General features: G+C 48.2%; 9 protein-coding genes and 1 non-coding gene across 10 annotated transcripts; 4 read left to right on the forward strand and 6 right to left on the reverse strand.

Annotated features, from left to right (window-relative positions):
• Positions 1-1,025: 1,025 nt before the first annotated feature.
• F4813DRAFT_t46 lies at positions 1,026-1,116 on the reverse strand. Its single transcript has one exon. It is a non-coding gene; the product is annotated as a tRNA-His (tRNA).
• A 346-nt stretch (positions 1,117-1,462) lies between these two features.
• On the forward strand, positions 1,463-4,320 carry F4813DRAFT_351324 (uncharacterized protein). Its single transcript, XM_049242402.1, has 5 exons — positions 1,463-2,296; positions 2,349-2,381; positions 2,443-2,828; positions 2,876-3,103; positions 3,154-4,320. The coding sequence occupies exons 1-5, from the start codon at positions 1,742-1,744 to the stop codon at positions 4,076-4,078; spliced, it is 2,127 nt and encodes a 708-aa protein (XP_049102181.1). The 5' UTR covers positions 1,463-1,741; the 3' UTR covers positions 4,079-4,320.
• A 190-nt stretch (positions 4,321-4,510) lies between these two features.
• Positions 4,511-8,016, forward strand: F4813DRAFT_401182 (uncharacterized protein; the record flags this gene model as incomplete). Its single annotated transcript, XM_049248368.1, has 7 exons — positions 4,511-4,953; positions 5,008-5,148; positions 5,205-5,820; positions 5,872-5,904; positions 5,968-6,350; positions 6,405-6,629; positions 6,678-8,016. The coding sequence occupies 7 exons, from the start codon at positions 4,511-4,513 to the stop codon at positions 7,786-7,788; spliced, it is 2,952 nt and encodes a 983-aa protein (XP_049102182.1). The 3' UTR covers positions 7,789-8,016.
• A 140-nt stretch (positions 8,017-8,156) lies between these two features.
• On the reverse strand, positions 8,157-10,101 carry F4813DRAFT_401184 (Inosine/uridine-preferring nucleoside hydrolase; the record flags this gene model as incomplete). The annotated part of the gene is made up of 3 exons (XM_049248369.1): positions 9,660-10,101; positions 8,597-9,369; positions 8,157-8,514 (listed from the first exon to the last, which is right to left on the reverse strand). The coding sequence occupies exons 1-3, from the start codon at positions 9,705-9,707 to the stop codon at positions 8,157-8,159; spliced, it is 1,179 nt and encodes a 392-aa protein (XP_049102183.1). The 5' UTR covers positions 9,708-10,101.
• A 129-nt stretch (positions 10,102-10,230) lies between these two features.
• On the reverse strand, positions 10,231-11,850 carry F4813DRAFT_387085 (uncharacterized protein; the record flags this gene model as incomplete). Its single annotated transcript, XM_049246512.1, has 2 exons — positions 10,231-11,656; positions 11,708-11,850. 2 exons carry the CDS (start codon positions 11,848-11,850, stop codon positions 10,231-10,233), a joined length of 1,569 nt encoding a protein of 522 aa, XP_049102184.1.
• A 603-nt stretch (positions 11,851-12,453) lies between these two features.
• F4813DRAFT_316746 (DNA repair protein) lies at positions 12,454-16,333 on the forward strand. Its single transcript, XM_049240947.1, has one exon. It carries the CDS (start codon positions 12,600-12,602, stop codon positions 16,107-16,109), a length of 3,510 nt encoding a protein of 1,169 aa, XP_049102185.1. The 5' UTR covers positions 12,454-12,599; the 3' UTR covers positions 16,110-16,333.
• A 224-nt stretch (positions 16,334-16,557) lies between these two features.
• F4813DRAFT_401186 (uncharacterized protein) lies at positions 16,558-17,490 on the reverse strand (the record flags this gene model as incomplete). Its single annotated transcript, XM_049248370.1, has 3 exons — positions 16,558-16,785; positions 16,841-16,957; positions 16,990-17,490. The coding sequence occupies 3 exons, from the start codon at positions 17,488-17,490 to the stop codon at positions 16,558-16,560; spliced, it is 846 nt and encodes a 281-aa protein (XP_049102186.1).
• A 966-nt stretch (positions 17,491-18,456) lies between these two features.
• Positions 18,457-21,268, reverse strand: F4813DRAFT_316751 (mitochondrial intermediate peptidase-like protein). Its single transcript, XM_049240948.1, has one exon. The coding sequence runs from the start codon at positions 21,102-21,104 to the stop codon at positions 18,696-18,698; it is 2,409 nt and encodes an 802-aa protein (XP_049102187.1). The 5' UTR covers positions 21,105-21,268; the 3' UTR covers positions 18,457-18,695.
• Positions 21,269-21,430: 162 nt separating this feature from the next.
• On the forward strand, positions 21,431-22,604 carry F4813DRAFT_351336 (apolipo protein O-domain-containing protein). Its single transcript, XM_049242403.1, has 3 exons — positions 21,431-21,532; positions 21,596-21,685; positions 21,750-22,604. The coding sequence occupies exons 1-3, from the start codon at positions 21,506-21,508 to the stop codon at positions 22,419-22,421; spliced, it is 789 nt and encodes a 262-aa protein (XP_049102188.1). The 5' UTR covers positions 21,431-21,505; the 3' UTR covers positions 22,422-22,604.
• Positions 22,605-24,385, reverse strand: F4813DRAFT_351339 (mitochondrial deoxynucleotide carrier). The gene is made up of 2 exons (XM_049242404.1): positions 23,850-24,385; positions 22,605-23,731 (listed from the first exon to the last, which is right to left on the reverse strand). The coding sequence occupies exons 1-2, from the start codon at positions 23,880-23,882 to the stop codon at positions 22,793-22,795; spliced, it is 972 nt and encodes a 323-aa protein (XP_049102189.1). The 5' UTR covers positions 23,883-24,385; the 3' UTR covers positions 22,605-22,792.
• Between the last annotated feature and the right edge of the window lie 713 nt (positions 24,386-25,098).

Below are 25,098 nucleotides of genomic sequence, written 5' to 3' on the forward strand. Positions count from 1 at the left end.
TGTGTAATCAATCTAAGGCAGAGTGACCTTAGAAGAAAAGGACATAGAAGAAGACACTCTAAGCTGAAAGCTATTCAAGTAGGTAGAGGGCTCGTCTTGAGTTTAGTTTCTTGGTTTATTGAGTCTCACCCGTGTATGAAGCCGCGATTTTATACCTCTTGAGGTTATCCAACTGGTACGTTTCTACTCCACCCCCATGTTTCCAGCCATGATCATGTTTCCATATCATATTCGTGTCTATATTAAAAATTATCGTGTAGCTTCTTGATTTCTGCTCTGTGGCAAAAACTAACTTTCTATTAAGCTGAAAACTGCAGTGTTTCGTGGTCTTATTGGCTGACATTTACATGCAATAGACGATGTTAAGAATAGGCAGTTAACGATTATGACTTTATATCATATCCTGACTAGAGACCGGGGGAGATTTCACAAGGCATAACATATTGATTTAGTTGGTCCTTGAGGGAGAGATGAAGCAAGGTAGATGATATAAGCGAGCATTTACTCCTTTCTAAACTCCACCCTCTAGGTATTAGCGCAATTGCTTGCTACCCATAGAGATAGATAGGTAGATATGCATTCCCGTACTCTTGCGTAAGTGGCTTCATATTATCCGTTCAATATGTCGCGAGGTGCAAGTAAAGGCAATTCATTGCGGAAAAGACAAGCACTATGACACCAGCCAAGCAAGGCCTCGGGAGAGGGGTCATCCGCCATCTTCATTCGACTATGCTTCCTGTATCCGCCGGAAACAGTGGGGGGGATAGATAGCCTTCAGGTTTATGGGAGAATACTGTAGGCAGACTGACACTTAGGATTCAGAGTGAGTGCTAAAGTTGTGCTACATAGATTGAAGTTGATATCGTGTATACACACACCAACAAGACTCCCTGTTGTTGATGTTCAGTAAGTACCTCTATCTGGGTTAGAAGGTATTGTATGTCGGTCAATAACTGCAAACTTGAACAAGTAAAAATAAATTATATTTAATCCCTCAGTAAAGGTAGAAAAAGTCAAAAATAATGTGGCGGTACTGGGAATCGAACCCAGATCTACACGGAACACTTGTAGAGACATATCCACAACGTGTTGTACTGGCCATTATACTATACCACCTTTCATTGGCTGGTTGTTAACGAGTTTTTTTTAATGTTATTATTTGTTATATACTTGACGCTTGTGCTACCACTCGCGTAAGAAAAACAGAAAGGTAAAAGAAGCTAAGGGGAAAATAGTGAGAAAAAATAACAGGATGAGAAATGCACCTAAATTGGCGTGTGGGATTCTGGTAAGGCTGAAAATGTAGTCACACTGTATGACGAATGGTACCTTCCGGGTAGTTCCTCATTAGATTTATTAATTGCGAAATATGAATATTCATATTAGCGGGTATTTATGTATTTATCTAAGAGCTGGAATTATCTTAGACCCCAGCTCACATTTGATACATACGCGTGTCGCGGCATTACTTCGACTTGGCGTCAAATGCATCTTGATGACGTTAAACCCTGTTGTTCCTTTCTTAGATGATACGAATTAGTTGAAGTCGCAGGCTGAGTCAATTGGCGATACCTTTACTATGTAGGTTATATAGGAAATATTGAGTTAACTTTGCAGCCTCTTGACTCCTAAGGTCCATCACATTATATATTATATATATAAGCCGTCACCTATTCAACTACAGATAAAACCACTGCATCTAAACATTCAAGTGGCACAACGACTTAAATATTTCGGCGTCATGGCGACGACTTATAATGATGTCCGTGCTACCGGTTTTAAGGTAGAGATGCTTAACGCTCTCGAAGCCCTTCCGTTGAACAATGGCGACTCATCTAATAACCCTAATGAGCCTGAAAGCGCGATTCGGAAATGGACATCTAATCAACTAACTACCCCCTTACTCTATATACTTCAAGACTCATCGAGCACGGATATATCCCTTAATAGCTTGACACCCCCCGACTTGACCCGTTTCTGCTGCTTGCAAAGCCTCGAATCTCAATATCACTTCCATGTCTTCATCGCCCAGATAGAGAAGAGAGAGATAGGCACCGAGACTGATACCATAGGTTGCGGGCTTGCAGAAAGCGAAGAGAATGCTCTACAGAATGGAACCCAAGATATTGATGTTATAGAATGGTCGGTACGATTGGTCTTTGATGTTCATTGCAATCGAAAAGCTCATAGCTTAGACATAAAATCCGACTTAATTCTTAATGATGTTTTTATTGACTGTGAGCCTGACGAGGAAGACGATCTCCCCGAAGGCTATGATGAACCTGTCCACCCTGCTGTTAGTCCTGACTCTTCTTGGTTCTATGTTTTCATATAGCTAACCGTTACAGTTACGTGGATTATGTCGATATTATCGATCATTGGTCAGTCTCGCCTAGTAATGGTGTGATACGAGAGATTTTAACTAACCTACCTATTTTCAAGGCTCTACTTATAGTCCCTCAAGCTACGATGTCAACTTATGTTCTGAGTAACCTCTTAGAGGCTGGCGATGTGAAACCCGTGGCTGATCTCCTGGAATATTTTTCATCGAGATGCAACGTTCCAGCAAGTGACGGCATGTATTTTCAGACATTAGCTGATCTATGCGGATATTTCTTCTCCCAGCGGAAGGCGAAGACGTACTCCAAGATGGAACTCCTTGAACCTACTATCGCCAAAGTCCTCCAAGTAGCACTTCTCTTCCAGGATCGCGGCCTCTTTGAGCTAGTTTGTAATAATATCGAAGTCAACCTTTCGTCTCAATTTTTCTCGTGGATCGCAGTCAAGCTTCAAGGGTCAGAGCTGTCACTCACTGCACTAAGGCCAGCGTTAGTTCTTTCACCCCCGTCATCTAGGTCATTACTGACAGCTGCAGTTTCGACCATTCTATTTTGGGACAGCAAACCCTTGGCGATCAGTATATGTATATTTCGACTTTAAACGCCACCTGTGATACGACACCAAAAGAGCTACGGGAACTTGTTCTAAATATGTTAGACAAGATGGTCCAACTTTGCTATACTTCTACACTCTACGAACAGGATGGCGAAACTCTTGTTCTTATTGCCTGTAATCACCGGGATTATGACTGGCTGTTGAATAAGTAGGCTTCATTCCACAAATAGTTACTCGTGTATATCTAACATGAAGTAGACTGGGCCCTCTAGTTTCTAATAGGCGCGATAACATCGCCTTCGTGCTGGGTTTTAGTTGGCAACTATATGTTAGTGCTCGCCAGGGTAGGTTAGAAGTCTCCGACTCTTTTGGATTTCTGAAAGATACCATCAACTCTCTAATCGTGCAATTTGATGTGGTTCACCTGATTAGCGAACAAGGATTCCAACGTTGGCAACGACAAAGAGCATCTCGGAGAGGGGATCACACGCGGCTCAATCAGGACGCAATACCACCACCTCTCCCACCGGTCACTAGTGACACATTACTCAATCTGTGTAGGCTTCTATTTGACCTCGGCATGGAAAGTGACTTGCGCGACCTGGTAAGGAGGTTAGTGGAGCAAAGCGAAAGAATTGACCTGCTCGAACTCGCAGACCTTTACGTACCTTTCGCCGGCGGTTTCATAGATCTTCTAGAAAGTCGATCCATCTCCGTTGAGGATCCTGCGTTCTCGACGTTAATACGAACTATCATCCAGTCGTTCTGGACCCGATATATTGTCATGGAAGAGCCAATTCCTACTCAGGCTGAACAAAAACAAACTTCCAACCAGAGGCTAAATAAGTCCAGCTGGGTTAAACGAGTGGAAAATGCCAGGCGGCAACTCGCAACTCTCAACCAGAGGAGTCTGCTGCTGGTGTTAGGGAGGGATTATTATAACATCACCGGGAACGAACCACCTTACTTCGAGTACCCACAACCGGACTTGATAATGATTGAGCCATATACTGTCCCACAACCCTATGCTACGGAATCCTCTTATCAACGAAGAAGTCACCAGATAGATCACCCAGCCGGGGTGGACTGTAGCCAAACGAATGGATCGCTGATATTTGCTGGACTAAAACGCAAACAACTCAGGGATGACGAATTTGCTGGCGAGCGACCGGCGAAGAGATGAAGTTGGTAGCTTGCATTTAAAGGAGTTACTTGGTTTTGGGGTTGAATATTAATATTGAATAGTTATTATTAGGTTACCTAGGTAGGTAGGTACCTAGGTATGTATTTAGATATCATGTGTGACGAGAGTTACGGAAAAGGGGCTTGTAAGCCGGGATAGTTTAGGTACACAGTTATGTAACCTAGGTACCTACTAACATACAAGGTGCCTATCGAGGTACCTAACCTATTAATGAGCTCCCCACTTTAAGTTAAGCACGGTCTGCGTAAAACACGACAAAGTCGCGTTTTAAGCGTTTTTAGCCTTGTAGAATTAAATTTATATCTTAACGCGTCTTAATGATGAAGCTTCGGGATCGTCGACGTCGACATTTCGTATTACGGAAAGTCTTTGGGTGGTCCCCAATATCCTGAAATGCCTGGCTCGTACAGAATGGAGCCAACCGTAGAAGACCATACCGGTCTTCCGGACAGGCCATTCAAGAAGTCGGACTTGTTGAAGGCGCTTGAATCAATTCATAAAAAGGCCAGTTTCGCATCCATGACTCGAATTAATACTTTCAATCTGGATATTTTCGTGCAGGATGTTGGCATGATTGATAATCCTCTTTCGGAGACTCAGGCGAAACAGATTGCTGCCAAGTCGCATCAAGCTCCTCATGAAAAAAGTAACGAGACAATTGTTGACACGCCGGTGCCAAACATATGGGAACTCAACCCGGATCAGTTCGAGATAAGAGCGCCGGCATGGCAAGCCTACTTGAACAAGACTCTAGTTTACGTCGCTAGGAAGTTGGACATTACTTCCCCTATTTCTGCCGAGTTGCACAAAATGCTTTTATATGAACAGGGTGCCATGTCCGAGATCCCTCCGGAGTAAGCACCACCCTTTTAAGAATTGTCCGGCCATAAGAACTCATCGGTATATAGTACTGAGAAGATCCCTGGCATGTTTGGGACGCTCGTCATCAATCTTCCTTCACGTCACGAAGGCGGGGACGTGGTTGTAAAGTACCGCGGCGCTTCAAAGATATTACCTACTTCACAGCACGACATGGCCTGCGCTTTTTGGTATGTTGTACATTACTATATCGCTGGAACATAGGCTTAAAAACTCTCTTGCTAAGGTTTTCCGACGCCTCGTATGAGGTCTTACCCGTCAAGAGCGGGTACAGCTGGGTTCTGGTTTATAAGCTTGCGATAGATCCAACAGCTGCAGTCCCAACAGCAGCCAGTCGTCTTGAGAACAAGGCGCTTCGTACGGCCCTCGAGTCGTGGTCACGAGATGTCAGTAATGGTTTGAGGAAACCCTCGCCGCTTTGCTATGTGTTTGATGACAATTATACCGACGAAGGCGGAAGAGTATCGTACCGAGGGCTCAAAGACGCAGACCGTGAACGAGTTAGATGTCTTCGGGCCATGTGTACTGATTTGGACTTCGATGTCTTTTTGGCTACTATAGAAAAACAAGAAACTCGTATTATCAAGGACAAACGTCGTCCAGATTGGGATATGGGTTGTCATTGCGACCATGACGATGAGGAAGAAGAGGAACAGGAGGATGTTGAACATGATACAACCGATGAGTTCTGTGGTGTGTCCTATAAGTTGACGGAGGTAGTCGATGTCGAAGGAACCAGGCTGGCCTCGAATTTGCGGCTTGATGAAGGGTACGTTCTGCAGGGGAATTCCTTTACTGGCATGCCTTGGGACGAAAAGTACAAAGGATGCGTGGGTTTAACTGTATGCCTCGTCAAATCCCGCTGGCTGGCAATGAAACTAACTGAGTGGTAGGGACCTCAAAAAACATCTCGATATCTTGCATCAGTATGTCAACATCATAGCGATACAGCGTACCACAGTTTAACCAATCATTAATTACATTCTTAGGCATTGGTTATTATTCCCTGCGAAGGAACAGTGCCATTTATTATTTCACATAAGTTTAAGATCAATGACCTCCTAAGAATCATATTTTTCCAAAACCTTTGCAGTTTTTTAATCGACCAGTGCACAAGCTCTTCAAGAAAAGCTGCGAGATTAAACCAGATATACGAGATTTTCAATACGAACGCCAAACCGTCCTATTTCAAAGAGAAACTTGACCCAGATCATGTTTTGCAAGCCCTTCAGTTATCTATCCAGAACGAGAACCATAGCTTGCTTAGATTAATCATGACGGAATACAAAGAGCCTCTCCCGGTTGAATTCTTCGCTTGGTTAGGGCAAGAATATGATAAATCAACCATCTCTAGCGACAGCTTTCAGAAAGCGTGAGATTACACATAAAACTATTAGTTGATAAAAAAAAAGCTAACTACGTACAGATTTCTATACGCCTTCAATCTTCAACCTACAATTCATAGACGATGGTCGGCTTTATGCGATGTTAATGTAGATCTAGAAGAGATCGAGGGATTGCGAAACCTTGCCTCTCGAACAGTTGACGAGTGCTTGGAAGCTTGCCGACGGGTACAGCTCCAAGAGGAAGATGGCAAAGCCCTCTTTAGCCTCTCCTTTTATTTTTTGGGATTTGAATACTTGAAGACGGTGTGAGTACCATTGCTGACACCTTTCGAGACTGATGCTGATCCAATTAGTGTGGTACCTGTGCTGGAAGATTGCAGTGGTTTAACAGCCTTTATTATTGGCTTCCTCCAATCGTTCGACTTGAAATACTCTCAGGTTCCTAAGGATGAAATACGAGCCGTTTATGAGCGCATAGCACTAGCAGCAATTAGCAAGCTAGAGTTAGATTCCCTCACTGCCGCGGAGATTCCCTCCGATATAGGAGTAAATGGCTCCAGAAACACTTCTGGCCCTCAGTACATAACCTACAAGTCATTCATAAGGTTCATTTCTACCCTTATCGAACTCAAGCTTCAGAACCACCTTACCTTGCTCGCCCAGAAGGTAGCCGCCCAAGCGGATAAAGTCAAGGGGGAAGAATTAGACACATTTTGGATACCACTTCTCCATGGGCTGTTTATAGTCCTTGAGAAGCGTAGGGTCTTTCTCTCGGTTCCATACTGGTCGCAGATCTACCAGAGTTTCTTCAAAGCCTACGTGGTGAACTACGTCCTGGAACAGCCGGTGCCCCCCTGCTCTTGTCATGACTGTAAATGGAGTTTGGGCGCGCAGTTCGAGGCAGCTATGGATGTCTGGTGGACACGACGGCTCCATGCGGAATTTCTACTCGAGACCTTTGATCAGGAGATGCTACGAATCGTACTAGGAGATCAGCACGACGACATCATGAGCATGAAAATGCTCGAACGTCAACAACCACAACCTGTCGTATGCAGTACCAAACAAGCCCATCTACAGCAAATCGAATTAATGCTTGCCACGTCGTGTGCCCGCAGCACAAACTCGTCCTTAACAATGTCGACCCCATATAATATGCCGCCGAGGCCGCCAGCAACATTATCCACCGCCGTTGCCGCAGGACCAGCCAGGCCGTTGCCGCTGCCGCGGCCGACGCCGAAACGATCCATGGTCGACGTCAGCCGAAGAATCAGCGAGAGCGCACGCAAGCGAGCAGCACAGAATAGATCGTCACCGTCGACGCGGCGCAATCATGGCGCTTCGAGTCCAGTGGGTGGCGGTAGCAGTAGCATACCGTCGAGACCTACAGAAACGATTCCTAACCCTATCGCTGGGGCAAAGCGCAAGTATATTGACGTTATTGATCTCACGGGCGATGACTAAACAAGGCATTGGGGGGATAAGGTATGGATAGGATAATGTACATCAGGGAGATCCTAGGAGTTTGATTAGAGCTGTAATTTGGCTAGCAATAGTGTGTGTTATAATTGTTGTGACAAAACGGGGAACTCTGGAGAGTGAGTCCCTTCATAGAATGAATAATGTCTACAGGACAGTTGGTTTATTCATTCTACGGGTTTTCTAAAGTAGATAGCGAGCTATCTTATGCGTCCAATGTATCCAAATGCTACGGATGTCTTAGGTACCTATGTAGGTAATTTATGTCATGAACTCATTGCCAGTCTATCAAGCAGTCTTGCCGTCACTCCTTTCCGAAGCCTTATAACCCGATCTATCTAGTCACCAACAAATCAATTTGCAGGCTTAGTAGCCAGGATCTTCTTGTTCGCTTCGTCGGCCCTCTCGCAGCACTCTTCAATAACCTTCCAGAAATGCGGGATGTCTAGGCCGCGCGGTATCCGAACGCCCTCACTCCCTGGCGGTAGAAGCGTAGCTATGGTGCGGCCAGTCTGCGCGCCACGCTCTCTAGCATCCTCATGCGTACCCTCGGTCACGACCTCGACCGCGAAGCGCTCCCGTCGGTTTGGCCCCTCGGGACTCTTAGGATCGTAGTCGTAGAACGGGATCTCGTACTCGGTACCTTCCAGCACGGCCGCTACCGCCAGCGGGTCGTGTAGAGGCGGGCCTTCCATGATGCCGAACACCTCGCTGGAGAGCGGACATACCATAGTTAGTACATCATACCAGAGATAAACAACAAAGAAAAAAAGACGCAGAAGAGCCCACTCACCGGTAAGTACCAGCAAAGAAATTCAACAGCTCTATCAACATAACCCTCAAATCCGACTTCCCCCTCCCCCTCCCCTCCTCTTTCCCGTCCCCACCCTCAGGAGCCCGTCCATGCAGCAACACCTCCTGGACGTCCTTCGTCGCCAACACGAGGTGCGTCAGATCCAGCGGGACAAGCGTAATCTTCGCCGCCAGCACGGGGTTTTTAAACAGCGCAGCCGCGGCCTCGGGGTCAATCAGCACGTTGAACTCGGCCCACTGCGTGTAATTCCCCACGCGCGGCACCCCGTCCACAACGCCCATGACCGCCGGCGTAAACCCGCCCCCCAGACTGCCCCCCATGATCGCCACCCCCTTGACATGCGCCGCCAGGTCCGGGTGCGCGGCAAACAGCTGCGCGACGTTCGTCAGCGCGCCCGTGGCCGCGACCCACGCGGTGCCCGGGGCACACCCGCCCAGCGCGCGGGCCATGGCCTCGACGGCCGCCACCGGGCCCTCGTCCCGCTGCTCGGCGCACATGGGAGGGGGCTGCGGCAGGAGGTCCGTGCCGTCGAGCCCGGTCTCGCCGTGGATGTCGACGGCGTGGACGGGGGGCCGCTGGAGGGCGCGCGCGGCGCCGGGGTACACCCGGATGGCGGCGTGCTTGCCGATGGCGGCGAGGGCGGAGCGCGCGTTGTTGGTGGTGTTGTCTAGGGGCGCGTTGCCGTGGACGGTGCTGAGGCCTAGGAGCCGGATGCCCGGGTGGTAGGCTGCTAGGAGGATGGCGAAGACGTCCTGGGGTGGCGAGGTTAGATTACTTATGTAATAGACATGTAGATTCTATACATAATAAAGTACTTGCTATACATAACATAGTGCAGTATGATTCAGCGTCGGGCGTAAATCTCGCGCCGAGCCAACGCCCGTCTGACGCAGGACTGCTACTCCAACGCCGAACCGGCGGTAGCCAAGGATGCGGCGGGGCAGCGGCGGTCCCGGGGAACGAAGTCTCGCTTGAGAAAATAAAATAGTCCGGCGATTGATTGGTTGGATAAAGGCAAAAGGGTGGATGAAATAGAACTCACGTCGTGGCCCGGATCGCAGTCCAGCCAAAGTGGGACAGGTTCCGGCATAGTTAAGTATTTAATATTGTGATTTGGTAAAATACTTGTTGGAAGATAGGATAGTTATAAGTAAGTAAGTAAGTAAGTACCTGGTTAGACGATACTATTAAGAGAGATAACTTATAGGTATTTTGGCCGGTTGGCAGGATCTGGTTTTATATGTTCATGCCAATAAATAAAGATGAATGTCGGTCACGGAAAAGTGGAAAAAGGTAACAAGGCGGACGGAAATACGGAATACGCATTTTGGGTCTGTGGGACTCGAGTTGGATAGGTGAATAGAGATAGGTGAATAGATAGGCGGCCGTGGGAATTGTTGTTCGCACCATAACCATAACTCTCTTACCATATGTTAGGTACCTAACTATAGGTAGCTATAGGTAATAATCAGAATGACTTTATGCAACTTTATCACAATAGTCTAACCTAGGTTAAATGCTTATTCTTTTGGTGTTGATTATTCCTGTTCCTATTCCTATTCCTATTCCTATTCGTAGCTTTGGTGAGCCAAGTCAAATACTACCTCCATTAATCATTCGGCGGCTCGTCGTTTCTCGATAACTCGCAAAACATCCGCTGCGCTATTGGCATCCCCCTTTCGCTTCTTGGGCCCTCTCTTACGTTTAGGCCCGCCCCCGCCGTGACCCTCATCGTCGCCCTCGCGTCCCCATTCTGAGAATTTGACCTTCTGCTCTTCAAAGTCCTCTTCGTCTTCAAACCTACTAGTACCAAAGCCCATGTCCATGTCTTCTGCATCGCGATCGTTATTCTGCAGCATCTTCTTAAGACGTTCCGCCTTAGCACGTGCTTCCTTATCATCCTCTTCCGATGACCTAGATATAGGATTTAGGGATGCTGCCTTCTTGAGGGCTGCTTGTATTGCCGGATCAGACATAGACGGCGCCTTGAGCGACTCAGATGACACCAATTTGGTCTTAGAATCCTTAAAGTAGTTTCGTGACTCTGTTGTAGCGGCTGGGCGCGGTGGAGGAGGCATGGCAACCTTATCTTCCTTGCTTGTGTCGGATGGCTGTGGTTTCTTCGCGGCGGACTCCTCGTCTTCGGAGTCTTCCTCTTCTAGCCCAGCAAGAGGATCGTAGTCGTCACCAACATCATCAAATATATTGATATCTTCATCATCTGGTTCTTCGGCCTGTTTCCTGTACTGCTCTGGAACTTCCATGCCGAGGGGTTTGGCGTTCTTGTCGGGCATCATCATATCTGTGTCTTTCGATGACGTTGTCGCCGTTGGCTGAATCTTGCGAACTTTTCGCTTCTCGTGGCCATCTTCGTCCACCACTATCAAGACTTCTCTGCCTTTGCTATCTCGCTCTATTCTCATTCCGGGGGTCTTCGCGCCAATCTTTTTGAACTTCGACCCCAGACCCGTATCCTCTTTGGCCTTTGCTGCTTCTCTTGCTGCCTTCATTTCGGCTAGTATCTGGTCTCTCGTTCGTTTCTTGGACGGATTTAGTGGCGCTGTTGATAGTTGTCCTTTCTTTGCTGCTTTCTCTCTTGCGACCGCTGCAACTTCTCTTTCTTCTAGCTGGTCTAACTCCTCGTCGATGTCGTCTTCCGGCTCGGAATCCTCTTCCTTCTCGCCGCTATCGCCATAAACATTTTCGCCCTTTCGTACTCGTTCGAGGAGCTTGAAGTCGAGACCTTTTACTAAGTGGGTGCTGGATAAATCCCCACCGGCAATTTGACTCCTGAGCCTTTCAAAAGTCTCTTGGTCGATCTCTTCCTTCTTGAGAGACTCTTCCAATGCCTTTATTCGCGCTGCTCGTTCGTCCTCCTCTTCCGAAGTTCTATTCTGAGCGCGGTCTACATATCCCTCTGCTAATTTGCTACCCTTGGGATTATATGACTTGAATTTCTTGGGCTGTTTGTCGCCGCCATGGTTGCGCTCTGCTAATTGTCGTGCGAAATCGGATTTATTATGAAGGCCAACTGAGCGACTGGATTAGTTAATAACGTATGCAATGAAGGTAGAGGGATAGTAGACTCACGGCGTCATAGGAATGCTTGACTTCTGCCTAGATCCAAGCGCTGCTCCTCGAGGAGTGGCTGCGCCTGGTGATGCGCCATTGCCATTCGATGAGGGCTTGGGGGTGTTTGTGGAAACAAGGCGACGGAACTGTTCGTTGTTCATCGTCGCGATGATTTGATGTGACTTATACTGGGGGTAGTCTGCCGACGCGAAATCAATCAGTTTCGCTCTCCAATCTTCAATACATACTGATTTCAAATTACAAGAGTCGGGAAATGCCGACAAGGACCAGGTACGTAATAAGAATTCGCATATGCACATGTGAAGTTATGTACGAGTAAAGAAGACGAAGAAATGAAATAGCCGGGTATATGTAAGTGTGGCTGGTGTAGGCGTCGTTGATGTACCCAGTCACATGCCTTCCTTATTAAAAGGCCCCGCTAAAAGCATATTACAGATGCATTTAACCACGGAGTACTAATCTGTTATAGAGCTCATTTCATCTTTACTATTCATATTTTATAGCTCTTCTTTTAATTATTTACACGTGCGTTCACTTAACGGAATCATTACCTGCATTAAGTCACGGGATGACGTGACGTTACCCGCGTCTCATTAATCAGCGTCGCTCTGCCACGCGTTTATCAATTACACGTTTGTCGGTGAAGAATGAGATCAAATAAGTCGATATTCATAAACGTTTCAATTTCCCTTAACCTAGTAATCTTCGGTGTCGCCAGAAATCCGAATCAAGTCAGCTTATCTTGTCTTATGCTCAACACAGCTAAGACCCCGTCAATTCCAAGATGACCTCCCATCGAAAGATCGCCACAGGCCATCGAGTAGATTCTTTTATGAAAACCAGAACCAGGCATCTCATTATTTGAGATCAACTTTGAAATCCTGTCAACATGGGGAATCGTTTAGATGCCAACTCAAATGCTGTGCGAAAGCGCATAGAAGATCATACCTTTTCGGATGAAGCGGGTGAGGAATATGAGCCTAGCGCCTTTGGCGGCTTTGGGGATTACTTTCGCCGCAAGAAAATCAAGTTACAGAATCTTGATTCCGAATTGAGAGCTTCGTCGACAGACAAGCCTCAAATTTTCAAGGGAGTCGTCGCGCATGTTATAGGCTATACGCAACCGCCACTCCAAGTCCTTCATCGTGATCTAGTCCAACATGGCGCCGGCTTTCTCCAGTATTTGGACTCTAAGACCATGGCAACCCACATCATTGCGTCTAGCCTACCGCCGAAAAAGATGGTTGACTTTAACAAGTATAGGATGGTGAAGCCTGCATGGGTTACAGATTCTATCAGAGCTGGAAAGCTTCTACCGTGGTCAGATTACCGAGTGATAGATGAGAGCCCCAGGCAGAAGACATTAAAACTAAGCGGGACCGGAATAGCCACACAGTCCAGTCCACAATCACCCCTGGCAGGATATCGGGAGCAAACCGAGAATAGTTTCTATAACAGTCAGCTTAAAGGTATTGCGCAGTCTATTGATGGAAAGCATCTCGGAGACATCTCGCCTAGCCGGCCAGGGTCAGCTCTCAAATATGCTTATCATAATAAGTCTGTTGAACCTACGACGCCTTCGGGTGTATTGCAAGGACCGCAATACTCACCGGACATTTCCGATGAGTTGGACGAAGACTCGGTGATGCTAGTCGAATACCCGGAATCTACAGCACCGCAAGCATCCAAGGAGCCTGATAAACAAGTCAAGGACGACGTCGAAGATGACATCCAACCCGGTCCACCAGTCGACGAACAAAAAGCGATGACTTCCGAGGAGCATAATGCATTACTTCTGCAAGATCCGCGGATGAGGAAATCTTCCACCGCAAATCCAGATTTCATCCAGCAGTATTACTCTGAGAGTAGGCTGCACCATCTATCCACCTGGAAAGCCGAGTTAAAGTCTAGGATGCAGAGGCTCGCCGCCGAGAAAGGTCCCCAGAGAAAGCCGACAAAAAGAAAGGCCGGCGCGAGGCGCTACGTAATGCACGTTGACTTCGACAGCTTTTTCTGTGCGGTTTCACTGAAAAGCGCACCCGAATTCATTGATAAACCCGCTGTTGTTGCACATGGAACAGGATCTGGCTCGGAAATTGCCAGCTGCAACTATCCAGCAAGGAAATACGGAGTGAAAAACGGCATGTGGATGAAGCGAGCTAAGGAATTATGTCCCGAGCTCAAAGTACTGCCATATGACTTCCCAGCATACGAAGAAGCCAGTAAATCATTCTACGAATGCATTCTAGAAGTTGGTGGTGTCGTGCAGAGTGTCAGTATCGACGAGGCTCTTGTGGATATCACCTCCGTTCTCCTATCTGCAGTTGGCTCAGATGGTTCCAGAGTCGACGAGAGCAATATATGGAGGGAACAGGAAAAGGCGGACCAGATAGCCTCAGCCTTAAGAGGACAAATCAAGGAAAAGACCGGGTGTGCTGTTTCAGTTGGAATCGGAGGCAACATTCTATTAGCAAAAGTCGCGCTTCGGAAAGCCAAGCCCGCAGGGCAATACCACATCAAACCAGAACAGGTATTGGACTTCCTCGGCGACTTAAAAGTTGATGACCTACCTGGAGTCGCATACAGCATCGCTGGGAAACTAGAAGAGATTGGTGTGAAATTAGTGAGCGATGTCCGGCAAACCTCCAAAGAACGCCTAATCAATACCCTTGGTCCAAAGACAGGTGAAAAATTATGGGAATTTGCTCGGGGTATCGACCGAACGGAGGTTGGCGAACAGCCAATTCGCAAGTCAGTCTCAGCTGAAGTTAATTGGGGAATCCGGTTCATCAGCCAGGAAGAGGCCGAGGAGTTTGTCTTTAATTTATGTAAAGAATTGGAGAAACGACTTCTAAACGAGCAGGTCAGGGGTAAACAGCTCACGATGAAGATCATGAGACGTTCATTTGACGCACCTCTCGACCCTCCGAAACACTTAGGACATGGAAAATGTGATACCTTCAACAAAAGCGTCATGTTTGGTGTTGCCACCCACGACTATCAAGTGTTAGGTAAAGAAGCAGTTTCGATCCTCCGTTCCTACAAATTCAGTCCGGGTGACCTTCGCGGTTTAGGCGTACAGTTGACTAAACTCGAGCCGATCAAGACTTCATTGTCAGGACCTGACGGGAGCCAAAAGAAGCTGCCTTTCGGTGCTTTTCGTACTCCTGGCTTAGGCAAAAAGCCGGCCCTTGAGCCGATTCAAGATGGCAGTGGTGCAGAAGAGACCAGTTCAAGACAAGGTCGAGGCGAGCCGCAAGACCCGATCACAGAGAGCCCCTTGACTCCACGAAAACCGAAGCCAGAACGCCACCCGGCATTCGCGCTATCTCAAGCAAGCAAGGTAGATGCTAAAGCGAATACCCCCTTAAACATCAGCGGAACCCAATTCATCATGCCATCCAACCCCGATCCCGCAGTCATCGCCGAGTTACCCCCGGATATTCGGAGCCGGCTTATGGAGCAAGGCCGTCGAGCTATCCCGGAACCCCGCGACGAGACACCAGCCGCCAAATCGAGGACTCAAAGTCCAGCACCCGTAGACGGCATCCCTCCCGAGATCGACCCCGAAGTATTCAACGCCCTACCAGACGACATGAAAGCCGAAATCCTAGAACAATACCGACCCCGAAGCAGACGACAAACCTCGCTCCCCCAATCCCCCCGCCGGGACCGCACCATCCAACCCCCTAGGCAAAGAACCCCAACCAAACGCCGCGTGCCCAACCTCTTCGCCCGCGCCCGCGAGAGACAAGCCGACGCCAGCGCCAAAATCGTCCAGACCACAATCGCCAAGCAGCCCCAGCCCGACCCCAACGACGTCGAAGACCTAGACCCGGAATTCCTCGCCGAGCTGCCAGAGGAAGTACGCCAAGAAGTCATCGCAGACCACCAACGCCGCCGGCGTGCACAGCGCGCCGACTTAGACCTGTCGAAACTCAACCAAAGCAGGAGGACCTCAGACATCGGCAGCGGCAATGGCAATGGCAACGGCAACGGAGAGCAAGAGTCCACAGCCCTACCAAACGGCCAGACGCGCCTACGCTTCAACCCACGCCCGCCTAAAGCCGGCTTCACATCCAACGGCTTAACAACTCTCCCCGAAATCCGCGACATGCTCAACGTGTGGCACCGGGAGACGCAGGACGAGGGTCCTCATAGGCGGGACGCCGAGATATTGGAGAAGTACTTAGTCCGCGTCGTGCTGGAAGAGAAGGATATGGACAAGGCGGCTAAGCTGGTCCGGTGGCTGGATTATCTAGTAGAAGACAGTGGTGGAGGTGGGGGCGAGGAGATGGAGTATCGTGGGAAGGAGGCGTGGCGTGAGGTCGTAGGACGGGTTAAGATGGAAGTACAAAATGCGGTGCGGGAGAGGGGGTTGGGGCCGTTGGATATATGAATTATTAAATGATGCCGAATATGACCTTATTTATATCCATTACCACGAGCGACACGATAGAAGACTTGGAGCACACATAGCATTGTAAAAAACGAGGTGCTTTATCATCGAAGCGGTGTATTTAGACCTTATAACGCTTTTAAAACAACGAATGCCACCTATCTACTATTCAGTTTCATCTCCGATTTTCATGTACTTCAGCTGATCAAACAGCTCTTGCTCCCAACTATACCTATATCTAGAGGTATGAGCCGCCAACTTCTCCCGCGACGATTAACTCAGTAGACAACAATGCGTAACGCCTCCTTGCGAGATGACGCTATGACAAACGCTGGCTCTGATCTAAAGAGTGTGAAGAAATCAAATAGTAACACCCGATCTCAAACTAAGTCATTCATCCACACATATATATATCCTCACTCGTCAAGTTTCATTTTCGTCTCGCTCCTTACAAGCAACCCCAGCCCAAGGCAAAAGTCACAGCCAACACGAGAATACCCATTCCCACGGCTTGTAGTGCCGCTTGATCATGGGGTGCTTCTGGCTGGGTGCCGGTTCCGGCATTGCTTCCGTTTCCGCCGAATCCATTGTTATCTCCAGGAGTATTCTTTTCTGTAATGTTGTATAGCGTCATGGCGAGATGTCCACCACACACAGTCGTGTTGGCACCATCACACTATACGGATGGATATTAGTAAATACATACTTCACAAAGCGAGAGGTCAAGTAACCAGCGTAGTATATTCGGGCATATTCACGGGGGCAAGGAGAGTTTCAATCAGCTGAATAATATGGAGAAACTTCCGACTCCATTGGTATCCAGGAAAAGGGGGGAATATGGGTGAGAACTGAAGGGAGTTAGTTTCAAAATTATACGTACAGGAAGATCACAGACGTCGTCAATCAAGTGGTAGCTGTGCTTCGAGAGGTTGTCACCACACCAGCACTGATAGGCAAACTCAAGGCCGGCGTAATGGTAGCCAGTCTGGTTCTGCTTGTTCTTGTTAGAGGCGCGGCGGCAGAAATCCACGCACACGTGGACATTCATGAGGCCGGGTGCCGTCAAGAAGGGTCCATCGAGGGCATGCACGTCGGGGTTCAAAAGGGTGACCTCAGACCAGCATCCCACGTACTTGTACACGGGATCTTCGTCGATGATCCTCAGCTCCGGGCGAGGAGAGGCGCTGGGGCTAGGGCTGGGATTGGGTGCGTCAGCCTCGACGATCAGGGTGTTGTTGATAGTGTGGGTTGAAATGGTGGTGTTTCCGGGAACCACGGGCATGGGCAAGCATGTGGGTTGGGATTGACGTGCCACCGCAAGGGGAGCTGTGACCAGCAGCATGGCGAGGCCGAGGACACCTGAGTATGTGTGAGATGCCATTTCTCTATTATTTTGGTGTAATGTATAGTGTGGTATTCGTATCTATGAAGTGTAAGCTTATCAAGGTATTTGTTTAGTTATGCAGTAGTTTACTTACATGGAGATAGCAAAGCCTCTAGAATAATAGTAGAGGACTGGCGTTGGTGATCTATCTCTGCTGGTTAATTATTTGCAGATTGACTCGGTGTCTTCTTTGGATAATCACCTTGACAGAAATATTTCTGGAGTCCTCGTATGAATGTTCACAGTAAAATGAAGCTTTTAAGCAAAAAAATGGTATTGTTAGCAGCAATGATGATAGTAACTCAATGGTCCTTTGCAAAACTGATGTTTGTTGTTGATGTAAAGATGTAAATGGAGCTCTGCCTCAAGAAATGAAACAAAATATCCAAATCTTTGCATGCCTGCCTACTTGACTTGGGAACTTAGGAGCAAGAGCAACTGAAGTAGATGGCAGGAGGTGTGGGTAAGTACGCGTTATGAGGCAGTAAAGGCCAACCCCCTATGCCTACCATTATATCATTGAGAGAAGCGACGAGGTACCTTTAGTATGTAAAACGACTCAAGTCTAAGTCACTTTCTCCACGTTAAACTTGTCACCACTTCATACATGTAGGTACTGTTCAGTCAGACGCCTTCCTTACTTTTTCTTGTCCTTTCCTGAACTTCTGAAAGAAACACCATCGCTTAGAACCCGGGTTTTCATGACCTCATCTAGCCCCCAACAGACTTAGTAGAAGAGATAAAGTGTGCAGATACTGATTTCAGAGTTTCAATAGACTCCATGGCATTTACCTACATTTTATAATATGAAGGGTTATCCTAGAAGGTAGCAAATAACTTGAGATACCCTAAAAATGACGGGGGTAAATTACACTATTTCATCTATACCGTTACAAAGAATGGTATGAAAGTTCGCAAAGTATTGACAATAAAATACTCTGCAGAAAGGCTTGAAACGGCTCATATGTGCGCTTAATCGTTTAATTATTTTTATTTGATTCTATGTAATGTAAGTCTATACGACCAAGGATGTAGCCTTCACTATACAGTCCATAGCTCTATAAGATTCACCACGGATCTTAAATATGAAAGAAGAATCTTTCCTCGGTGCCTTCGTGTTGAATATTGGCTGTAAATGGGTACTGGCTTCAGTATATATGTGTCATTAGCCATGGCAAGGGTATATCCAGTATGCTTCTATTCTAGCTATGGACATCGTCCTTATTTACCCACGTTCCTACGAGCCTCATAGCTTTCTCGTCCCCGTCTACCAGGCGCTCATCTTGCAGCGTATCTGATAGACATCGCCAGGGATCCCGGCTTCCTCCCCATTTGAGCAGATTCTCCTTCAGTCTCTCGCCGTTCGCTCGATCGAGCGCGGCCCCGTTGTGGCCCGCTGAGAAGACAACCTGCCATGCGCGCTTAGAGAGGACTTGATCAAAGAGATAGCTATAATAGGTGCTGCCGTAGCCGAATAGATGACCAAAAAAGCCTTGCCACCTGGTTCCTGGTGGATCCGACGGGAGCTTCCCGAATTTCTTCTGGAGACCTAAATAGATCTCCGTAGAATCAAATGTGTTATCATTCGGTAGGGACGAATGATACTGCTGGTCTAACATGGCGAGTATAATCTGGTTCTCTCTATCTGATGCCTCAAATCTCCTAGATATGTTTAATTTATCCACGACCATATCAAAGGGTAGTGGTTCGTCTGTGACGTGATGTCGCGCGAACAGCCCGAGAACAGAGGGGTCTGCACAGAAATGTTCCATTAGAGTAGACGGCAGCTCTGCTAGGTCAGTCGCGCATCGAGTTCCGGCTACGTTTTGTAAAGAAGTCCGGGCTAGAATCGAGTGGATGGCGTGTCCCATCTCATGGAAGAGCGTTTCCATCTGATAGTAATCTAATAGGGCAGGTCCACGCCCTTTGCTCTTTTCAAAATCGCAAACCAGTGCAATCGTTGGTAGCTGTTTGATAGAGCCGGATTGGAGAGACACGTGCATTCCATCATTTGCCGCGTCAATAGGAGACTCAAATTTGGGAAATTGGAGACCGGATGCGTTTCGTTCTGCTGCTACTTCTTGGATTTCAGCTTCTGAAATCTCCCTAGAGCAACGCACTGTGAAATGTGCTGGGTTAGGAGACTTATCATCTCGGAAGAAAAGGTCGCAGTATAGGACCGCGACATGTCCATCCGTATCAGATACGACATCCAACCGCCTCACGTCCGAATGCCAGGTTTCTCCTCGAAGTGTGTCTCGAGGGATAAGCCTGATTCCATATAAGCGGGTAAATAGTCTTGATAAGCCCTGCATGACAGTCCCAAGTGAGAAATAAGACGAAAGGGAATCACTGCGTCGTCGCGACCTCATAGATGAACGAATCTTCTCCATATAATACTCTCTGTCCCATGGTTGGAGATCAGTTGCCGTGGAGTTCTGCGTTTTGCTCTTCTCTCGAAGGAGAGCGGCAATCTCGTCTTCAACAAGCGGTGCATTGCGATTAGATAGGGCTACGAGGAACTGATGGACCGACTCGGGTGTTTTAGCCATCATCTTGTCGTGCAAAGCCATCTGGCTATAACTTTCAAACCCCGATAGCTTCGCAAGTTCAGCTCGCGATCGTAGTAAGGACTCTAGGATACGGATCGACCAGCCGGAGGCCGTTCGAGTTGCATAGTAGATTGCCTTTCTTGTATCTTCGTCATGCACGCTTCTCAGTGCTACTGTTGCTTCAGGCGACAACGTCTCGAAACTGACAACGCCTCCATGGGTTAACCTCCGAGCCATCTGCGGGTTCATTCCATATGCCTTGCTACTGGGGAATGCGAGGAATCTCTGTTCGGGTCCCATGTCTTGGACGAAATTCGACCCCAGTTCGCTAATCCGCTGCGAAAGGCTGACAAATTGATCCCGCGACCCTTTTGGGAGGTGTATTGCCGACTTCTTGAAATCCTGTTGTAGCAATTTCGCAACCGTCTGTTCTTCCTCGTTCCAGCTGGCCATGACCTCTGGATTAGCAAGAGCTTTCTCTAGCTGATCACTTAAACCCGTCGCAGTGTTCAACTGATTCATATACTGGTAGACTAGCGACCACGCCTTCGACGCAGCTGCTTGGATCATCATGTCGGGGTGAGTTACCCGCACGAAATCCGAAACATCCAGGACTCGACATAGTAGATCGCTCAATCTATCTAGGTCTCTCACGACCGCCTTATATTCCTCCAACGTCGACGCATTGAGCACCCTGTGAACAAGTTTCTGAGCCCTCTCAATCGTGACATTTGCATATTCGAAGAAGCCTTGTGGCGACGTTAGATATTTGTTTCTGAACAAGCCAACATTTTCACCACTCGTGAGCTTGGAGAAGGCTTCGGCAAGGTCTTTGATTAACGGCGGAGAGTCGAAGATCTGGCGCAACAGCGCATCGTCATGTTTTAGATCTGGAGGAGAATGGTCGACCGGTATCTGTGAGGCATCGATCTGAGCAACGCCGGGCGCAGAAGAGAGCCACCGTCTTTGGTCTCGGACTTGAGAAATTCGAGAAATTCGAGAAACTTGTCGGAGATATCTTGAGCAGGTCCACAGACCTGAGCGAATAGTCTTTATCATGACGGATAGAACATGATTATAATTATGTAGGAACTTTGAACTTAGAGTAAAGCCCTAAGAGGTAAACTACCTATTTACAAAAAAGAGTGAAAGAAAATATGAAATGTACAAATAATAATTTATTGTTCAGGTGCAATTGCTTTCGCCTGTATGTATGTACGACCTAAGTGGGATGAAGCTGCCGCACGGAAACAGACGGTTCGCAATTACTATGTACGTACCTGCGTACAAACCAAAATTTCGCCGAGGGCCCGACCCGGAACCCGCCGCGTGAAAAAAAGGTACATGGCCGATTTGTACGTACATACCTTATGTACATCATTGTTGCAGTCCAATATTCTCAAAAAAAAGCTTCCAAGTTTTAATAACTCGAAGCATTGCCAACCCCAATTGAGCGCAACATGGCTGCGAGAGTGCTGCTGCGACGGGTAAGATTCCCTTTAGAACATTTAACCAAGCTATTAAAGTACTGACGAATGGTAAAACTATAGCGTGTCGTTGCGCCTTTCATGGCTGCGACTCTTGCCGGAGGAGCTTTATTTCCCTCGGTTGCGCTGGCTGAAGCACCCTCACACGACCACGTACGGCTACTCTCCTATAAATACTAATATGAACGAGCCGCTTTATTAATTCATACCTCAACAGTCTTCCAAGAAACCTATATACGACGATTACGAGACCTTCCTCTCCCCGAAAGCCACCAATACGCCAGTCCCGTCGCCAGCCTCAGATACTATATCAGAAGCGTCCTTCTCATCGTCAACGACGTTAGTCGAACATCCAGAGAAAAAACATCACAGTCCGACGCCGACCGACCGGTTAGCCGTAGAGGTCGGCAAAGCCCGTCTATTTCTATACCGATATGCTACAGCTACGGAGGATGCCGTGAACGGCGCCATCGACTCGGCATTCCACTTGGAACAGTCCTTCACCGAAACCATCGCATCGCTGGCGCCGGCGCGGGAGAGCGGCGAGAAATTGATGCCGGGTCTAGTATACGTACTTGTAGCATCCATGACGGGCAGCATCATGACAAGGAACCGCAATATCATCCTGCGGGCCTCGCTCCCCTTCGCCTTCGGCGTCGGCGCCGGCTGGCTGCTTCTCCCCGTCACCATGACCAACGTGTCAGACCTGCTATGGCGATACGAGCGCCGATTCCCCGCCGTAGCTGATGCCCATCTGAAGACGAGACAAAGCATCCAAGACGCCTGGCGCTTCGCCAGAGTCCACGTTGACGTCGGGAAGAACTACGTCGACGAGAAGGTCGGCAATACCCGCAATATTGTCGAGGGCTGGGTAAAGCAGGGTAAATAGATAGAGGGGGGGTCTTTTCGAAGAGAATACTACCTTGTACTTTAGACGAATAGACACAAAATTTGCTTTGTTCGAGGCTAGGAAGGATAGGTACCAACTACTATTGGACGTGTAATTGAAAGTACATAAGTTGTTGCATACATCTCCTGTTGTTCTATTTGGCGTAAGACTTGAATCTAGAGAGTTCATCCTCAAACAATAATTTTGATCGTAATCTGAACCAATATAAGTACAAGTGGTTTTGTTTGGTAAACCAACGCATGGTATATTCTATAAGTTGCTCTCCGCAACATCTATCCTGATTTTATTCAACGCCGTCATAGTATCCCCTATTTTTATGTCATACGCAGCCAGCCTTGTCTATCCTATCTTTACAACTCAGCATTACGCTCCGCCTTCTTAACTAGGAAATCTAAAGTCCGCTCATACGTCCACATCGTGACAGCGCTCGCAGGAGCCGCCTTAAGCAGACTAACCGGCAACCCCCTATACAGGCCCCTAACCCCTTCCCTCTCAAGGATCCGGCGTATGGTGCTTACCGTGCCGGCGTACTCGGGGATATTCTTGTGGACGTAGCGGCTCCGCGTGGGGCCCTGGACTTGGATACGCTTGCGCACGAGGTCGAGCGGGAACACGCCCGTCTTCGCCACGACGCTAGCGATGATTCCAGCCGTGGCGTCTCCCGTGCCCCAAGGCAGCGCATCGACTCGTCCCAGCGGCAGCCGCGCGCCCTCGTACACGGCGAAGAAGAGCCCCATGAACGGTACGATCTGCCCTAACGCAGGCGCCAGTCCACGGAAAAAGCCAGGCACGCCCTCGTCCCGTGCTATGTCAGCGACCGCCCGCCGTAGCGACACGTACACGCGGTCGTTGCCCTGGGCCGCGAACCGCGTCCGTAGCAAGTCCAACGGGTACGTAGCCGCGGTGGCTGCTGCACCGGCCGCAGCACCGCTGACAAACGACTCGACGGACTGGGGGAGCCGGCGGGCGTCGCCGTAAAGGGTGCGTAGTAGCTGCGTCGTGGACCGGTAGGTGGTGAACTGGATAGAGGCGTATGCGACGTACATCAGCTCGGCGGGCACGTTGCCCTTCCACAGGGCGGTGACGCCTTCATTAGCGACGATGTGGCGGAACGTGCCGATAGTGCCCTTATAGATGGGAGAGCCGCGGAGGTCGAGGTGAGTTCGCGGATCTGAGAGCGAGTGCGATTGCAGCTGCAGACGGATCTTGATAACGTCAAGGGGCGCGACGACGAACCGGGATATTAGACCGGCTGTAGCCCCAGCGGTTACGACTTGGAGTCGTGAGCCCTTTGGTCATTGAGAGACAAGCGTCAGTTTTTACTCCTTTGTCTCATATGTAGGTACCTAAGGTGTGTGTAAGGTGTGTAGGTATATTCCATGCGCCTCCGGGGCCAAAGTTACGTACCTCATCCTTGAGGCGTGGGCCAGACTTCGACATACATCCGCAACGGCCCTACCCGGGACTAGGGTGTAACTCGGGATATGATGCTAGGATGTTTTCCAACCTGCGAGACTAACGTGCGTTAGATTTGTTGTCAGGTACTGTGCGATGATGTATGTGGTGTAAGATGTAAAAAGCAAAAGTTGCAGCACGTGCCGTAGCCACTTGCCGTCCGGCGAACAAGGGGTACGGGGTTAATTGAGACGCGTGATGATGCCGATATAAGCTAAGGGGACCGTCGACTGGTTCGGCCGATTAATTACGGGCGATCTTGTGAACACTACCTACCTTAGGTACGGATGCACGAATGACCTAACATATGTACCTACCTATGTATGACCCATCGGCAAATAGGTAGGTACGCATGTATGCATCGCCGACTATTCCGCGGTCTTAGAAAAACTTACTTAATAGGTAGGTACCTACTTAACTACTGTGTCAAGCTGCAAGGTGACGCTTTCCATCGGAAATTTAGAGATTTCCAAAGCCGAACCAAAAATTCAAAGGGCTAAATAGCACTTGACTCCAAATAAGTGACGTAAATTGGTCAGACTTCACCTTTTTACAATTGCGAGTCATCACGTGTTACAACGCCAATATGCTATAGCTCACCTGCAATGCGCTGCAATGTTCTGCAATACCCAGCCTACAAGAGGTTGCAATGGTAGGATCAACAAATATTATAAGTGGTATGACAGGGCTATACTACGTGTAAATGTGAATCAAACATCATCGGTTCGGAGCCTAGTTTGAGCATTTTAATGTCCCCAGTTTCAATTCAATGTATCAATAAGAAAATGTGTCCAGATGCATAATTACGTCCATCGCGGGGCTAATATGACCGTGATATTTGCGACTGTACATAGTGTCCATATCTTCAGGGCCAAGCCCCACTAGGCATGTACTTCCGTCTACTAAAAGTATTCGACCACTAAAATTCGACCTGACATAAGGCAAGTTTACTTATTAACAGGCCTAATTCGCCAAGTTGAACAAGCTTCCGCCCGCCCGAGCTTATGCCTCCCATTCGTCCTCTCCCCAGATTTAGAGTGGGACTTCTCTAACTCGCTAAAACCATTGGTTCCCTTTGAAGTTCTGCAACATACATAACGTACATAACAGACTCCTTGTGATTGCTTCTTTCCCCCTTCGATTCTGTCTCGTCATCTATATTTCTCTCTCTCTCTCTCTCTCTCTTATATTACGAATTCTC

Source organism: Daldinia decipiens (assembly GCF_022478715.1).
Source record: "Daldinia decipiens strain CBS 113046 unplaced genomic scaffold F4813scaffold_7, whole genome shotgun sequence".
NCBI classification, from domain to species: Eukaryota; Fungi; Ascomycota; class Sordariomycetes; order Xylariales; family Hypoxylaceae; genus Daldinia; species Daldinia decipiens.

Bases quoted from the DNA above. Each gene is read 5' to 3' on its own strand.
- F4813DRAFT_351339 (XM_049242404.1), bottom strand. From the start codon at position 23,882: ATGTCGAAGTCTGGCCCACGCCTCAAGGATGAG. The intron at 23,732-23,849 runs GTACGTAACTTT...CAATGACCAAAG, and splicing joins GCCCACGCCTCAAGGATGAG to GGCTCACGACTCCAAGTCGT.
- F4813DRAFT_351324 (XM_049242402.1), top strand. From the start codon at position 1,742: ATGGCGACGACTTATAATGATGTCCGTGCTACCGGTTTTAAGGTAGAG. The intron at 2,829-2,875 runs GTTAGTTCTTTC...TGACAGCTGCAG, and splicing joins CTCACTGCACTAAGGCCAGC to TTTCGACCATTCTATTTTGG. The intron at 3,104-3,153 runs GTAGGCTTCATT...AACATGAAGTAG, and splicing joins TATGACTGGCTGTTGAATAA to ACTGGGCCCTCTAGTTTCTA.
- F4813DRAFT_351336 (XM_049242403.1), top strand. From the start codon at position 21,506: ATGGCTGCGAGAGTGCTGCTGCGACGG. The intron at 21,533-21,595 runs GTAAGATTCCCT...GTAAAACTATAG, and splicing joins CGAGAGTGCTGCTGCGACGG to CGTGTCGTTGCGCCTTTCAT. The intron at 21,686-21,749 runs GTACGGCTACTC...ATACCTCAACAG, and splicing joins AAGCACCCTCACACGACCAC to TCTTCCAAGAAACCTATATA.
- F4813DRAFT_316746 (XM_049240947.1), top strand. From the start codon at position 12,600: ATGGGGAATCGTTTAGATGCCAACTCAAATGCTGTGCGAAAGCGCATA.
- F4813DRAFT_316751 (XM_049240948.1), bottom strand. From the start codon at position 21,104: ATGATAAAGACTATTCGCTCAGGTCTGTGGACCTGCTCAAGATATCTC.